Source organism: Typha angustifolia, chromosome 9, assembly GCF_048772165.1.
Source record: "Typha angustifolia cultivar Huaian chromosome 9, ASM4877216v1, whole genome shotgun sequence".
In the NCBI taxonomy this organism is placed as follows: domain Eukaryota; kingdom Viridiplantae; phylum Streptophyta; class Magnoliopsida; order Poales; family Typhaceae; genus Typha; species Typha angustifolia.
In genome coordinates this window covers 120075-138374 of record NC_133247.1, presented here as the reverse complement: position 1 = coordinate 138374, position 18300 = coordinate 120075, and the positions used below count along the sequence as shown (strand labels likewise).

At 39.4% G+C, this 18300-nt stretch overlaps 1 protein-coding gene and 1 long non-coding RNA gene across 2 annotated transcripts; one reads left to right on the top strand and one right to left on the bottom strand.

The window, feature by feature from the left end:
- Window positions 1-243: 243 nt before the first annotated feature.
- Window positions 244-2401, bottom strand: LOC140767618 (uncharacterized). The gene is made up of 2 exons (XR_012105597.1): window positions 2134-2401; window positions 244-710 (listed from the first exon to the last, which is right to left on the bottom strand). It is a non-coding gene; the product is annotated as an uncharacterized lncRNA (long non-coding RNA).
- A 10245-nt stretch (window positions 2402-12646) lies between these two features.
- LOC140767419 (long-chain-alcohol oxidase FAO4A) lies at window positions 12647-16537 on the top strand. The gene is made up of 4 exons (XM_073107319.1): window positions 12647-12985; window positions 13253-13522; window positions 14301-16102; window positions 16323-16537. The coding sequence occupies exons 1-4, from the start codon at window positions 12692-12694 to the stop codon at window positions 16495-16497; spliced, it is 2541 nt and encodes an 846-aa protein (XP_072963420.1). The 5' UTR covers window positions 12647-12691; the 3' UTR covers window positions 16498-16537.
- Window positions 16538-18300: the final 1763 nt, after the last annotated feature.

Here is an 18300-nt window from a genome sequence, read left to right as displayed (position 1 = left end):
GCATTGTCTTCACCATAATCAGTTACCTGAACATGAAAGAAGGAACCCGAGTTCACCTTACTGACAATCACAGAACATTGGAACTCAACTTTTGGATCTCTTTTCTCTCACAGGGCAACAGATTTTTCGATCTCTGAGAAGCATCTAACTCTATCTATCTCAAGAATGAGGTCATCCAAATGTAAACTAAATTTAACAAACTCAACCAGCCCATTATGACTTGTCACCTACACAGACATCCAATTTCCAAACAAAGATTCCACTAAGCTATATTCAGAATACATTAAAAAAGAAGAATTTACATTAATAGCAGCAGCAAATCAGATTTTGCATTTATAATGCAAGTAATCAATATTACGATATAATGTATCTGATTCTAAACATGCTGGCATTGCTATTGTCTTCCTTTTCTCCATATTCCAATAATTTGTCTTTCCTTGATATCTGCTTAGGACTCCTCACCTGCGAAGAGAAGTTTATCTAGAATAAAGGTACAGAACACCAAAAAGACATGGTAGCCAAAAATTGACGAAGAACAATCTCCAGGCCAAGTTCCACCAAGCCAGCTAAATCACCGTAGAATATATCTCCAGTTCAAATCCTTCTTCTATAGAATGTCTTAGTCCCACCAGGGCAGTTATTAGAGAGCCCTCGATAATCTTCCCTCAACATGGAGGTGAGGGTGTGGGTCAGTGTGTGTGTGCATATGCCTGCATCCATTCATAAGTCACAATATGTTAAATAAAGGTGAAGGAAGAAGGGAACTAAGGCCTTATTTAGTTTAAGGCTAAGCTCTGAACTTAATTAGTCGGTTTCGTTTCTTAGTTTTGATTTTTTTTTTTTAAGTGAACTTCGTTAGATATAAAAAAGATATCTAGTTACTGAACCAAATTAAGAATTCCTGAACCAGTTTAGAAGTATCTATGAACTCAAAGCAAACAAGGCCTAAGTGATTTTTTACCCGATCATCTTACTCTTAACCCATTCTTCCTAACATGAAACAACTCACCTTGCCATCAACTTGAGTGAAAAAGAGCACAAAACAAAGGGAACTAGGTTTTGGTCTTCATGTCAGGCTAATATGCTGAGCAATAAAAATCACCAATATGACCAACAATGCTTGGTCTGAAAATGTGAAGAAAAAAACTATAATCCCCAAATGATACAAGAACTATGATAAGTAAAATAAGGATTACACTAAGATTTGGCAGCAAAAAGAAGGATGCTTCTATGGCTTCGATAAATTGAAATTTCTATTACACGCATTTAAATATAAACGAAATGAGTGGACTTCTTAAGTACTATCTACAGATATTGGCAGGAAAAGAAAGTGCCTAGCCTCAAATTATACAAACCCATGATATTACCTTAATAAAAATTGAAGCACAGAAGAAGCATCGCTAAACAAAGCATCAGTTTGAACGATACACTTAACATTTCCTTATAACAACTATTCTAGTTGTCACAAACTCAAAAAGCATCTAAACATTATCAATTTATTTAAGCAGCATAATAACAAATTTTATTCATTCACAAACGAAAGAAGAGATCAAGCCTCTTGAAAAATTGATGAATTGGCCAGATATCATACCTAAGAGAATGTATCACTTCATCTCAATTCATCTTAAAGGATAAAGAAAAAGGAAAGAATAACTGAAAAACGGGGGAGAATGGCAACAAATGCATCTCTCCCAAATGGGAAAATTCTAATAAAAGAAACTGGTCTAGACAGGGTAAGAAAGGCACAGAATAACAGAATCAACTGTATAAGAAGCTACGTGATCTACCAATAACAGACTTAACTGTTCAAGAAGTTCTTCATATGGTAACCCGTGGTGCAATCTCATGCAATTTTAGCAGTTCACAGATTCAAAATGGGCAAGATGAGCTAAAAAACATTCGATTCCTAATAAGGATCAATATTTCCAGTAACTCATCATTAATTTTAACGAAAAGGACCACATACATAATCTTAACATTCGATACAGTAAGCAGCAAAGGAATCACCCAAGATGTCCCACTGTAGATCAAGAGCCGTGTTTAACAGATCAAACGAAAAAGGAATCCAGGCGTGAAAGAAAGAAATACATTCAAGAGCAATAGGGTCTACCGAGGAGGATGATATGATCTTACGACGAAAGGGGAGATCTGATGTCGGTGACGAGAGATCGCACAAAGGCATCGCTTTCCGGCTCCGATTCAGTTGATGCAAGGCGGGATCCGACATGCCGAAGAGCAGATCGAGCCGTTCCCGACCTGCACCAAGCGAATCCGAGGCGGCGGCGAGCAAAGAAACTTAAATCGAAATCCAAAAATAGCCCTAAAGAGCTTGCGGTTGGTGGGGGAGGAAGAGACGGAGAAAACCTAACCCCAAGCCCACCTCACGACTCCAACTATTAAGACTTTCTGAGAGAATCGGCCGCTCCAAATATATAAAGAGCCTAGAACCCGCCTCACGGCTCTATATTTTAGTATTTAATTATATATATATATATATATATATTAATAGATTATTAGTAATATTTTTTATTAAAAATATATTGTTACAAAAGTCTCGTTGTGTGATATTTAAAATAATTCTAATATTCAATAGTTTTATAAATAATTTTAATTTATTATTTAAATAAAAAAATTTAAAATAAAATATAGAGGCCGATAAAATAAACTATAATTCCTCGCTTCGTATAGGAAAAATATAAAATAGAGAAGCTCACTTTTAAGATTCAAAATGACAACTATGACAGAGGTACGAAAATTAAAAAAAATATAATTATTTTATATATTTGATTTGATGTTATTTATGCTTGACGTATTTTAATAATTTATGTTTACAAAGATAAATTTGGGTCATTGTTTAAAAATTTTAAGATAACTCTAAAATAATTTAATATTAAATTTATTTTAAAGGTCTCGACAAAATATTTTTAATAATAATATTTTAATAAAAACGTATTAGTAAAATTAATTATATACTCAATTTAAATAATTTAATTATAAATAAATATATATATATATATAATTTATAATAGTGGCTTAAATTTTTAGAGAGTAGGGTTGATATTTAAAAAATATTTTATTGTAATTTAAATTTGGGCTCTAAATCCATTAAATTGGCTCTAAACCTGAATGAAACTTTATCCAACAGTAAATCTCTAGATTTGGAGTTTAATTAGAGATGCTATTAATGAAGTGAGCCTTATTACGGGATAAAAGAATATTTATAGAACAGATGGAGTCGGGGATATGCTGACAAGTGTTGCTCCTACTTCTTACGGAGTCGAGAGAGGGAGAGATAAAGAAAAAGGTGAGCGTAAGATCCATAGCCCGCAAGGGATATAACAAGAGCAATATCAAGGGGGGAGAGGGGATAACAAGAGCCTTACGGGATAATAAATCATCAAATTTATAGAGGAATGGCGTATGAAATATTTTACATAATTGATAACTTGTGACAAAATATTTTGTTGGAGAAAATGGCGTTAGATATGAGAGGAAAGATATTTTCCCCGGACGTTTAGAGCAAAACTCAAAAGAGTCAAAGAGGAAAATATTGTGAAGTTAGCTTCTTCGTCCTCCCCCTCACAGTCACCCTTACGCTCGCTAGCCTGCCAAGATAGAAAGCTTAATTAATTTCTCTTCTACCTCAAAAGCCTCTCCTAATTAACTATGATCTTTCATTGGCTTAGTTGTTGGAATATGATCGTGTTATTCGTTCATTCAACGTCAAGGACCTTCCCCTTCTTCAGCTTCCTCCTTATAACTTCAACGTGTTCCTACTTATTGACTCGGTCATGATTGATCCTAATTAAGAGGCTTTACTTTAAGCTAGTTGTGATCAAACGAGTGGCTTTGCAGTCATATACATGCATATGAATGTAATTGTAAGCCAAACATTTTAAAGTAATCATCCACCATGTATGGGATAATAATGCTTTCCAACACCACATAATATCCTCAACAGTTGACATACTTAAATGAGATTGTGAAGCATCTTCTTTTCCACCTTAAGACAACGAGCAATGGAGGTAATGAAACACAAGATGATCCCGAGGTTGATGAAATATAGTGGATTGACAATAGAAGGCCAAATTGAATTTACATCTCAATAAAGTAAATTCAAAGCAAACATAAAAGGAAGGTTTTCTGATCTCAAGTACCCTTCTTTCACAACATCGCAAACTCTTTATTTACTATCACTATAAAAATCACAATCAAACAACTGGACTTTAGATTGAGAGGTTTATTATCACTGTGTCGCCTTTCTTCTCTTCTGCACTTCCAACTAACTAAAAAGAAACAATCGGTCATGAGCAACAAAGCTAACAGACGGTTAATTTCCCGTTAAGAAAATCAAATATCTATGTTCAGAAACAAATTTGCTATAGATAAAAATTATTCTAATAATTTTTATTATGATTCAAATAAAAATATAATATAATATAAATAAGAGCACGCTTCTGAGTTTTCAAAATCACCACAAGATACATATCTTTTTTAATACAAAGATATGTAAACCAGTGATTATTGATAACTCATTATTACATCAAATGGGGAAACCATTGAATAATGACTCCAAACTAAAAATTATTTACATATGTGGAAAAAAAGATAATAAATAAAATGTGAGAAAAAGCTATTGAGTTTCTAAGTATTAGAGGGCCTAAATTCCTCACCTTTATTGTTCATGAAGTACCCTTCAATCTCTCTCTCTCCTTTTTCTTTAATATGCATTGAATTAGATCCTTGATTATGTATTAGGTGAGCTTTGTGAAAATACGAGAACATAATATTTTGTCTCCTTTGGCCCTCTTTAAGGTTAGCGTTTATTATCTATTTATAATATATTATAAATTATAATTATTGAGTTATTTATGAGAAATAGTTATGAGAGAGGCATGAGTAGCTATAATATAAGCAGTTATTGCTATTTTAAAATTATGTTAATATATGTTTGTTTTAGTTGGAAATATGATTAATTACATATTTGAAGTTACTAAGAATTTTAGATAGTTAAATGTGAGTGGGAAGTTTGAAAGATTATAAATAATTATGGAAGTAGTGAAAAGTAAATAAGAAGTTAGAAAACAGTTATGAATTGATAAGAGAGTAAGATGTAAAGAGAAATAAGGGGTTAGAAAGAAAGTTATATCTAGAAGTAAAAAATAGAAGGAAAATAGGAAGATAAATGAATTAGTCATACAGGATTGAGAGGTGGAGAAAAATATAAAGTTAAAAGGAAAGTTATGAAATAGTTATAAAAGAGTAAAAAGGTAAAGAAATAGAAGGTTAAATAAATTAGTCATAGGCAAATGAGGCAGAGAGATATATGAAGTGTAAAAAAAAAATTATGAAGTAGTTATGAAAGAGTAAAATATGGAGAGAAATATAAAGTTGAAAATAAGTTATCAAATATTTATAGGAGAGTAAAAATATGGAGAGAAATAGTAAATTAAATGAATTAAACATAGGAGAGTGAGAGGTAGAGAGAAATGTAAAGTTAAAAGAATCTACGAAGTAGTTATAGAAGAGTAAAAAGTGAAGAGAAATAAAAAGTTAATGATTTAGTTATGGGAGAACGGAGGTGGAGAGAACTAACAAGTTTTAAAAAAAAAAAAGTTACGAAGCGCTCCGAAAAAGTTATAAAATTTTATAAATTACACCATATATTTTATTTATTTTATAATTCATACACCATTTTGATGATTTTATAATCTGATTTTTTATTTTTCTCTATAACTCTCATTTGACACTGTCTTAGTTTTATGTAAATTAACGAAGGATGTTAAATGAGAATTATAAGAAAAAAGTAGAAGTCAAATTATATAAACCTCAAAAGACAGAGTGTGAATTATAAAATAAATAAAATATAAATTGTAATTTATAAAATTCTTAGAAAAAGTTAAATTGCATGCATTAAAAAATTTCAGTAATCATCGTGTATGTAAGTGCCTTTCTTTTTTAGCCTACTTGTCATGATTTGTTCTATACTTTGATTAGGGGTGGTAATCGGGTCGGGTTAAGCGGGTTCAGGTCGGGTCAACTTTATCCTAACACGAATACGACCCAATTATTAAACGGGTAACACGACACGATCCGTCTAACCAGTTTAATAAACATGTCGTATTAACACGACACGATAACACGACCCGTCTAACCCGTTTAATAAACGGGTCGTGTTAACACAACACGATAACACAACCTGTCTAACCCGATTACCCTATATAAAATTTAAATTTTATTCTATAAAAATAATGCGTTTAACAAACAAATTAACCTACTTTCATCATCAAACTCATTCAAACATAAAAATTACCGTTCTATTAATTTTAGCTAGATCCCGAGCACAAAGAAGAGTAGCCGCCGCTTCAGGAGGAGTGTCGACGACAACCACAAGGAGGAGTTGCTAGATTTGAAGTCAACGGGGAGAAGGGAACAGAGCTTCCAGCTATGCGATTAACACAACCTCATTCTTGAACTCATCACTGCCTTGATCTGAAGTTTAGAGTCTTGTCACAGCTATGTATTCTCCCTCCCTTAGTTGACCCTATAATCAAAGGAATTAATGACCTTGTAAACTATTTACAATTTGTCTTACTTATTCATATTTGAATCTTTATGATGCTAAATAAAGGAATTAATGACCTTCTAAATTGGGCCAAATCTACCCTCTCCAAGCTTGTTGTCTACCGAGAAGTTGTTGGTGGCGGCTTCTATAACAAGGTGGAGGTGGTAGACTGGGGCAGAGGTGGTAGACGGAGGCGAAAGCAGAGGCAGCAGACGGAGGTGGCAAAGATGGGGGCGAAGGCAGAGGCGAAGACGGCAGATAGAGGTGAAGGCAGAGGCAGCAGACGGAGGCGAAGGCGGAGGCAGCAGAGACGGGGGCGAAGGCGGAGGCGGCAGACGGGGGCTAAGGTGGAGGCAAGCGAATTTTTTCCCCCCCTTTTCGTTGAGGCGACCAGAGAGGAGTGAAGAATGGAGAGGCGGTGTCAGGGTAGACGTAATTAGATCTAGGGTTTTAGTTTATATATATATTAAACGAGTTAAACGGGTTAGCAGGTTGACCCGACCTGATCCGATCCGACCCGTATGCTTAAACGGGTCAAAACGGGTCAGTAGTATAAACCCGAACACAACACCGATTATTAAACGGGTTAGGCGGGTTGACCCGTTTACGACTCGAACCCGATTATACTAAACTCAAACCCAATTAAAAGCCGGGTTATCGTGTCGGATCAAATTTCTCCACCCTAACTTTGATGCAAGAAATACTTTGACGAAACATGAATGAATTTGATGATATTATCAAATGAAATGAAGAGGTTATTCCTACATAAAATGTAGAAAAAGGTATAACATAAAATTGAGAAATAAATGACAATATCAGGGCACCGGAATTTTTTCATCTTCTGTCCATGATGTAATAATGCCTACAGATTTGACGTTAATTAGAAATTAAAACGGCTGTGTCTAGAAGATTGAGAATTGATCTGAATGAGGTCTAAACGTGGATAATCCCTTCCCTGTTCAGTGCAAAACAACATAAATAGTTCGAGCAGAAAACAAATAAAGAAGATAATTGGATATCACTATCTATGGAATTAATTGGCCGCATTCAGATTATGATAGAAGGAGAATACGAAAAATAACTAATAAAAGCAGTCAAAAATCAAGACTCCAAAGGCATGTCACTGTAATCTCCGAGATACTTGTATATTTATAGATCGACACAAGAACAAAAGGACGGCACCAAATTTGGGGACATCGTTAGTGTAAGATCGATCAGAGAAGGAAAAGATGAAAGAAAACAGAGGCGAATGGAGAAATTGTCGATGTGGGTAATGGTTAATTTGAGGGTAAGGATTCAGGTTCACCAAATAAGAACTGACGACCATAAGAATTCCACTAAAAGAGAGATTCCCATAACAACTATGATCAGAGAGAGAGAGATAGAGATAGAGAGAGGTCCCTGTCGGAGATCAAGACGCCAATTTCCTTAGAAGATTTAACAAGGGAATCAAGAAAAAGAAAACAATAAAATGGGAGAGAGGAGGAAGGGGACTGACAACTTATGTAGGGTTTGCAATGCCGCGCCCCGACGAAACGAATCTCAGGCATATGTCCACCCTCCTCCCCCGCATCGGGAGGACGAAGAGAAGTAGAGAAAAGACGATCGAAAGAAACAACCACTAGGGTTCCACGAAGAAACTGCGAGAGAGGGAATGGCCGGTGTCTAGTTGAGGTCAGTTGTTCTGTTTGACGACGGATGATGATGGTTAAGTTCGCGGTCGTCCAGAAAAAGAGAGGGAACAAATTAATAATAATAACCCATTCGTCTTAAAATAATAGTAATAATAATAATAATTACTTAGCTGCAAGGCATGTAATGGGGGTAATAGTAGGCATTAGTCACCTCTCCTAGCATTAGCAATAGGACAGCTCAGTTGCTTAATCTTAAAGTTTCTAATGATCACTAAAATATGTCCGAGAATTATCAGCTCAGAAGTTTATTTTAATTGGTGGGCTAAATTGCCATACCTCAAGCAGCATATATAGTAAGACCAATTGTACAAGTTTCATCGTACGTACGTACTAAGAAAATAAAAGGACAAGATGCTTAACAAAAGCACGAATCATATATATATTTAGGATTAATAAGGGATCAAATTAAAGGACCCCGTGCATGCACCAGAGTTGGATGCCTTCTTAACCATAAACAAACATATATTCCACTAAACGCCACCAACCATTAGCAGTTCATTTGCGATGAATGCAACAACATGTTGAAGCCGGTTTTGGCAAGTCTACCTCACAAGTTTCGGACGCATGACCACATTTGGAAAAGATGCTGTCTATCTTAACCTATATATGATATAATAGTTTACACTCCATCAAGAAGGCCACCCCACCCACCAAATATATGCCTTGACAACTCTTGCGGGACCAGTTTAATTTTTTACTTTAAAATAACTAACTATGCTTACTTTGATCAGCTCCTATATTTGAGGGATCGATCAGGAGGAGGAGGAGGAGGAGGAGGGGGTTGTTTATATACTTCACCTAGCTAGCACTACATATATATATATATATATATATATATATATGTCACCAATTAACCAGCTGAAGTTGAGAAGTGCTACTCTAAACCATAGTGCTAGCCTTGATTTCTTCAGTAGTCGGTATCTTAGGGTTGCTAAATCAATGGCCAAATCTGCGGCAAAGGTATCTTTTGGTGTACCCCTCATCCTTCTTCTTCTTCTTACGCATCTCTTCATCTCTGCAACCTGTGCAAGAAACAAGGAGATGCTTACAGCACGACCGCCACCAATATTTGACCCCAAAATCAAAGCCACAACCAAAGCCAAAGCCAACCCGAATCAGCTGGTGCCTCCCAATAACTACTTGGACAGAAAGTCCCAGCAAACTAGGCCTGGTCCAAGCCCCAGCATCGGCCATGACAACCCTCCGGATCACGTTCATAACTAATATATATCTCTCTAGAAATAACTCCTCCTCTTCCTGTGTTACTTGAGCTGCATGGCTACTATATATCGTGGAGTAGCTACTCTCGTTGGTGTGAGTTAAAGCGTGGATTGGTAATATTGTTTTGCAGTTACGTTGGCGATTTCTCTAAAGGCAAATTGTGTGATCAGGTTGCTGAATCAAGGACGGTTTAGTTTCCAGTGTTTCTTCAATTTTACGTACTATAAATATCCTGCACATACATACGTAGCTGGGAGTGTTTCTTTTGTTTGTGGAGACTTAATTAATTATGCAGTAGAGTACTTGACATTTGTAATATATAGCTTGATCACCAACTACCAGTGGATACATATATATAATTTTGTGGTTACAATAATGTTGCAACTTAATTTATTCGTGGATCAACATGCATGAATATATATATATATATATATATATATATGTATGTATATATAGGTAGACCCTTTAATTATAGATCAATTCTAACACGTCGTACTTGAGAACAAAGTGGTGTACATGTACCTTTAATTAATTAACGTAGTTGAGCCACTTACTAAACATTTAAAATTAGTAATTAAATTGATCACCTGCTGGTGGCTGTCAAAGCTGGAGCTTCCCTTTCTAGTTTTGACCCAGCATCTGAGTATGGTTCGATCGTGCATTCTAGATCGGGACATGCGCATGAATCATGATATGCTTCTATTTGTATGTGCTTTTTGTCCTTTATATATATATATATTATGACCACTAAGTGCGCTTGGATAAGATTTCGCCTCCACCCCTCACATACTAACACATTCTGTTTCACAGTAAATTAATATTCACTGCATTTATTAAGTTTTCATATCCTAATCATATATAATCTATGATAATATATAATCCAACAAGTACCGTTCGCATGCAGACCCTAGACATATATAGCTCCCATGTAATTAATTAAAAAGATTCGATCGTACACCATTTTTCACTTGGGATGATGGTCTAATCTAGAGAGAGTGTGTACACGACTAATGCTTATACTGTAACAAGTATATTAGGCTAAATCATTAGAGAGAGAGAGAGAGAGAGAGAGAGAGAGAGAGAGAGAGAGAGAGAGAGCATACAATGTAGGAATCAAGCCAATGGAGGAGACAACTTGTCAATATAGAATGTGCCTTGCTTAGGGATTCAATGGAGAAGGATGACAGAGGGTCTCGACAAAGGAAGTTGTTAAGAAGAGGAGCACTGGGAGGAGGACTTGAGAGTCCCAATAGAGGAGAAGATGAACAGAAGAGTAGGAGATGGCTTACTGATTAAGGAGGAGAAGGCTTGTTGATAGTGAAAGAGGAGAATGAGAGATGGTTTGTTAAGAAGAAGGCTTGTCGATGATAGAGGAGGAGATAAAGAGGACGTAGCAGGGCAACGGTTTGAAGATAAAAAAAAAAATAAGAATATCGATTTTGAATTTGTGATTTATGAATATTATGATAGGATATATTTTAAGCCTATTGAACCAAACTTACTCAAACTTAGTCTCAACTCGAAATACAAATCGAATATAAAATTAAGACTTAGACTTAGCTCAGCTTTAACTGAGTCAGTCAAGCTAGAGCTTTAGCAAAATAGAGCCTAAGCTACTATTTATTTTAACACCCCCAGCCATGAGCCATGGGTTAGGGCACTGAGCATCATTTTTCTTTCGACTATCAGTCTCGGATCATCTGGTGCTATATCTCTCTCGTATTAAATTTGGTTTTAGTTGGTCCTCATATGTAGATGCGGATCGGCATTAAAGTGGAACAGATTACGAAGATACAGAATCGTGCATCATATCATTTCTGTTGATATTGACATCTATTAACACGTTATATAGGAAAGCAGTGGGCCTGAGTGACATGGACTGCAATCTAAGTGGTGGTTGGTAGTTGGCAGTAGGCCGAGCATAAAATCTAATAAACACCGCAGAGTTATTAGGAAATAAATTAGGCCGAGCATGCTCTCTGACCCGATGGAGGGCCCAAAATACATTCAAAGTTATGGTACCTACCTCCACACAAAATTTATACTGGATGTCAGTATCGATGACTTTTAGGGCAAATACATGCAATGATGCCTATTCTCCATTCTCCAGAAATTGGTGGTCCATATTCTACCAACATTATATTTGTTTGCCTCTGGTTGTGAGGGTGCCGGGATATGGTGGGCAGGGTGAGTCAATCGATCTGGTTAGGGGGCCAGGGTCATGCCAAAACTGAACACTCCCGTGTCTGTGTGTGTGTGTGTGTGTGTGTGTGTGTGTGATCTTTCTTTCTTTCTGCCACAAATAAATTTAAAAAAATTAAAAAAAGCATGTACTATCAGTCCCACATCTATTTACCTCCTACCAACTTACCAAAGTCCGCGTTTAATTTATAAAGGACGCTCAAAAAAGATACTACAAGAATGAAAGATTCATCCCAGTAATTATACCCATCATCACCCACACACGTCACGTCACGTCACGTGTAGGGAAGAAAATTAAATGAGCAGTATAAGTCGGAAAAAGGGCATTATTACTATTGCCTATTAGCTAGCTAGCTAACTAACTAAGCTACACTCCCGTCCTTTTATTATTATTATTTTTTTGTTAAAAAAAAAAAGCTACAGACCTCTGTATGCCAAATGTACTTAATTAGTTGCCCATATATCGAGACAGGTCAAATGACCTTCTAGCTAGTTGGGAGTTAGTTGTCAGATCACTATCGCCATTAAATTACTCAATTGGCGGCTTTCGGATTGACAAAAGGCGTTTGGATTCACCCATTTAAATTACTTCTGTTCTATTTTCTAGACAATTCAAACAGATCACCCTTATATATATATATATATATATATATAGAGTGGACCTCTACTAACTTCAATGAAATTAATCCTATTTTTAATAAATAATAAATAATAAATAAATCCTAGCTAGCCAGCTATTTAGTGTTAAGCTTCATTTGCTACCTGGCTAAAAGAAGGGCTTGCAAAAAGAAAAAGAAATGAAACAAGGAGGGACATACCGCAATTAATGGTCACGTCAAGTTGTTAGCTAACTGGCCGTTACATAAAATTAATGCTGTTACGTTTGCATGTCACGTAATCTTCGTGGCCTTGATGCCCTTTTTCCAAGTTATAAATGTGAGTGCATGACTTATAGCTAGAGGCAAAAGAAAGTCTCAATTAGTCCTCGCTAAGCGGTAAGCACCCACCCATGTACAGTACTCATAGGGCTAACGGTGATCATCCCATGAGAGAGTACCGTGATGGACAGCAAGAGATGAAGTTCCATGTAGACTTAGGGACCATAGACTACTTCCACGACAAAGAAGCCTTCGCTTTATCGGGACGTCCTCGGCCGGTGAACCGCCTCACGGCTCGAGAGATGGATTCCCTCACTGCCATCAGCGACACCCTCCTGCCGTCGATCGACGTGCCCAATTGCCAAGATCACTCCATCCGAACATTTTATAACACCTCTGCTTCCATGATCGGGACTCCCGAAATCGTAAGATACATACTATGTCTAATAATTTACTAATTCCTTCATTCATCGTCGCCTGCGACTCATGCTACTTCATCTAATTTCAGCTCAATTTACATGTATACATAATATATAGATATACAATATTTGTTGTTTTCTTTCCAATAAAGTAATGAATAATTTATCATGCATCAGACAATATACATCTTTCTTATCTCTCTCTCTCTCTCTCTCTCTCTCTCTCTCTCTCTCTATATATATATATATATATATATACACACACGTGTGCAGGTGGGAGCATACATATCAGGGAGAATTCGGCACGTATTGCTGTGGCAGCTGCGTTTGGCGTTATGGCTGCTATCCACGTGGTACGGCACCTTCATGCTCTGCGGATGGAGGAGTCTCTCCCCCAGATTCCCCTACTTCCAGAAACTCTCCTGCGTCCACGTCAAGCAACGGGAGCAGATCATCATCTCATGGTCCTTGAGCTCCATCTACTTCCTCAGGCAGCTTTTTAAGGCCTTCAAGTCTTTGATCCTCCTCGTTTACTTCACCCAAGTCAGTAACTCTACTATGCATGCACCACAACGTCCTTTATTTCTCTGTACATCTCTTTCCTCCTATTTATTACTTAATTACCACCTATACGATCGAGCAAGTACGTAGACTATACTAATTCATTCTGCTACGCACCTCATACTGCACGCATGCGTGCATGCAGCATCCTTCCTATCGATCCCTTTGCCTACGTTGGACTTTAAACGCTAGCTAGAGGGAATCGGATACTCAGATTGATCACGATCTTACTACTTGATACTGGAGGTACATATCTACCTCAATAGTTCGGTTCGGATGAAGAAGACGATTGGTGAGTACATACTCCAGAAAGTGAATGAGTAATTAATTGTCTGCAACATCTTGACTGGTAGGAATTTGAAAAAGCAAAAGTGGTGGGGATATAGATATACCTACTCAATCACACTTTATACAAATAAGGAGATCGATTAGCTAATGGGTCAAAAATAAAGTTCGCCAAGGGATTATGTGAACGTCGCGAGTGTCCTCTACCCTTAGTATCATGCATTACTTCAACGGTCACTGTAACTGACCGCATCCTCCTGTTTCAATAAACTATTAAACCTCTTATGCAAATTAAGGCCTCGGCCCCGTCTGGCAACGTTGATTAAAACAAAAAAAGGATTAAGAAAAAAGAAGGATGACTTATCCTAAGAGAAAAAGTAGTTTTTATGATAAACTTTTTCGTCAGTAATAAATGCTTTGTGATTATTTATATATATATATATATATATTATTTATTTATTTTTCTTATTGCCAGTTAAACCAAAAGAATGAGAATCCGGCCTGGAAAGCCTTGGACTATTGTGGCCCTGATCCAGAGCTGGCCCAAATTAGGGAAGTGGAAAGGGTCAGTCCACTCAATCGGGCCATAGTCCACATGGGAGGCAGCCCAAGGAATGCCATCGCCACCGCTCTGTCCCGCGCCGGACTCTCCCTCAAGATCAGTACAAATAAGAAGAACCCCGTTCCCACCATCCGCTGCGACGCCGTGGTAGTCGGTTCCGGCTCCGGAGGCGGCGTGGTTGCCGGGGTCCTCGCCCGGGCCGGTTACAAGGTGGTGGTCCTCGAGAAAGGCGGATACCACGGCAGCAGCGGCCTCACCCTCCTCGAGGGCCCTTCCATGGAGCAGATGTACGAAGGAAGCGGCCTCCTTGTCTCGCAAGACATGGAATTACTTTTATTAGCCGGCTCCACGGTCGGCGGTGGCTCTGCCGTGAACTGGTCGGCTTCCCTTCGCACCCCGAAGCACGTGATGGCGGAGTGGCGGAGGGAACACGGGCTGGAACTGTTCGGGAGCGACGCCTATGACGAGGCGATGGACGTCGTGTGCGCCCGCATGGGGGTGCAGAGCGAGGAAGTCGTCGGCGAAGCTCTCAGCTGCTCGGCGCTACGTCGGGGCTGTCGTGAGATGGGGTACCCCTTGCAAGAGGTGCCCCGGAACGCCCCGGCGGACCACGATTGCGGATGGTGCTGCTTCGGGTGCAAGGATGGGCGTAAGAAGGGCACCCACGAGACATGGCTTGTTGACATGGCGGAGTCCGGCAACGGAGTCATTCTCCCCGAGTGTCGAGCCCTCCGGGTACTAATGCACGACGACGACGAGTACAGATGGTTTGGTGGGAGGAAGAGAAGAGTGGCCAAGGGAGTGGCATTCGTGTGCTACGAGGAGGGCAAGGGAGAATGTACGTACGTGGTAGAGTCAAAGGTGACCGTTGTGGCCTGCGGCGCGCTGAACACGCCGGTGCTGCTCAAGGAAAGCGGACTCAAGAATCCGAACATCGGTAAGCACCTCCACCTCCATCCGGTCGTCATGGCATGGGGCTACTTTCCCGAACAGCTGGAGGAGAGGGAAAAGAGGAGCTACGACGGGGCTATCATGACGGCTATGTCGCCGGTGGAAGGGCAGGGTGAATACGGCACGGTGATCCAGACTCCAGCGCTGCACCCGGGGTTGTTCTCGGTGGTGATGCCGTGGATTTCGGGGGCAGACTTCAAGAAGCGGATGACGCGCTTCTCTCGGACGGCTCACCTCTTCGTCCTAGCGAGGGACCGCGGGGAAGGTACGGTGGATGGCGCCTCGGGGTCCATTCGCTACAGCCTGGATTCCCGGGACAAGCAAAAGCTGAGGAAGGGGGTGGAGAGGATGGTGCGGATAATGGCCGCAGCTGGGGCAGAGGAGGTAGGGACCCACCAGTACTACAGGAGCAAGGGCAGCGTAGACATCATGAAGGTGGACGCAAGGAGGGTGAGCTCCCACGAGTTGGAGAGATTCGTGAGGGAAGCTGGGGGAGAGAGTAGTGTCGGAGGACTGGGAGCGTCGGTGAGCACGGCCCACCAGATGGGAAGCTGCCGGATGGGGTTGAGCAAGAGGACGTCGGCGGTCGACGGCAGAGGGGAGACTTGGGAGATTGAGGGTCTCTACGTGGCTGACTCGAGCGTCTTCCCCACGGCGCTCGGGGTGAATCCCATGGTCACCGTGCAGGCCATTGCCTACTGCACTGCCCAATCCATTCTCGAGGTGCTCCGCAGGAAGCTCAGGAAAGCGCCATCACCGACCACGTAATTAAAATTCACCCGCATTTTCCTCTTTAGACTATATATATACATAGACTAATAATAAATTGCTTACTTCTTATCTCATTATATTATTATATTACTACTATTCCTGAAGACGTAATGATAAAAAGGAATTATCTTGATATATTGCTTATGATTACTACTATCTAAGCAATATGTTGGACTTCTCATTTGTTATATAACATTTGGCCCATCCCTGCAGGCCTTCTTTATTGGCTTGGGTATGTGGCTTTTATCCGGGCTTCATGTCTTGGTACGGAAGTGGGTTTGCCAATGGGCTGGTTGAAAGGTTCTCGTACTCACTCACCTATCCATCCGATGTAGAGAAACATCATCAAAAAATTGTAGAGAAAAAGGAAGCAACAAGTGAGATGTGAATTCCTATAACTTTCAAAAATATGATTTTTTTTTAACGAAAAGTCTGTAGCCTAAGTAATTCATTCATAACTGAGATTACAATTCCAATCCCTAGGTGGATCAGTCCAAATCTTACAAGAGTTTCATTGATAGACTAACTAAAACATGGGTTAAGTTATTATTGCCCCTATTCATATAACACAACTTTAACACATATCTATAGACCTAATACATTCTCGAACTACCGTCATGATTGACCAATTTATCTTTTCGTCCTTGCTATTGAAGCGAGTCATTGATAAGCCAACAAGAACCCACACTACCTAGTTTGTCTTGCTACTTCAATCTTTCAAGAAGAGCTAGTGCTTCACCGACAAGGGGGCTCTCGTAATGCTACAAGAAAAGAGACTCACCAAAGCTAAATTAAACTTGCAAATTACCATTTCAACCCACCTGTGTGACCCCTACTCCAAGTAGCGTCCACCCAGCAAACTATGTCACCATTCGAGGGATGATCGGAGAAGCATGAGGTGAATCCATCAAGCATAAACTTGCAAATTACCATTTTAACCCACCTGTGTGGCCCCTACTCCAAGTAGCGTCCACCCAGCAAACTATGTCACCATTCGAGGGAAGATCGGAGAAGCTTGAGGTGAATCCATCAAGCATGAACAAACGACCTGGAAAGGCGCTCAATTTCATGCCACTTCCATTGGAGTTATGCTTTCTTGTGTGAAGAACACTCAATTCCTAACCTTCCATATCACCACATCAGATTAAAACATATAAAAGAAGCTCGAATAGGAGCTGCTCACTTAAGGCAAGGAGCCAAGTATACAATCTTTGTGGACAATGATCTGAATGGAGGCTGAGGGCGGAGGAAAGCCATATTGCCCTAACCATACTATATCCCAGAAGCATCTGCTATGATACGATTTGGACTTCACCGAGGTCGTCTCGAGCATGAATGAACTTTAGGGGTGTCTTTTATTCTTGTTTTAGTGTTTAATTCATAGAAAAATAAGTTTTCTATATGTCGTGTTCAAACGCGGGTAGAGTGCGTTCGAACGCGTTTGTTAACACATGCATCACGTTCGCACATATAAAGAGTGCGAAATGTGCGTTCAAACACACCTGCGAACGTCTACATCGCGTTCGCACATACAAAGAACACAAAATTTGTGTTCGAACGCGGTCGGGCGCGTTCAAACGCTGTCGACAAAAATCTACTATTTTAGGGTTAATAATTACTATTTTTGAATTGTTTGGTTAGCCTCTAAAAGTGTGGATAGCAACCATGAAATCATTATTGAATGAATTGAATTTTGCTTTGTCTCTTTCGTCTTCTTCTCTCTCGTTCTCTTGTTCCTCGGCGACGCCGCTTCTAAACCCCCTCGACCGGCCACTCACTCACCCTAGTCCCTTAGGGGCGGCCCACTCCCCCCTTCTTCCAATGTATCTATCACCTTGCCCTAACATCTTGCATCATCCATAATCCTTCAATCTCTACTTACTCACCATTGCCACCCCATTATCGCCGGTCCACCACCACCCACCATCACCAAGGATCTCGTGCCTCCATCCACAGATCCAAAGACGGACTCCCTGATGTTCGTCTACTAATCATACGATATCTTGAGATCTCACCGTCCGATTATCCTAAAACTAGATTTGTTAGAAAGATCTTTTCTAAGGCTACAACATATAAAAATTTCACATCGCTCCGACGACTGTAACTTTCAGGATTTATTTTTAGAATTTTGTGATAAATCTTGTCCAAATTTGAAAATCAGGATAGATCGAGTCTTGGCCTAAGGGGAGAT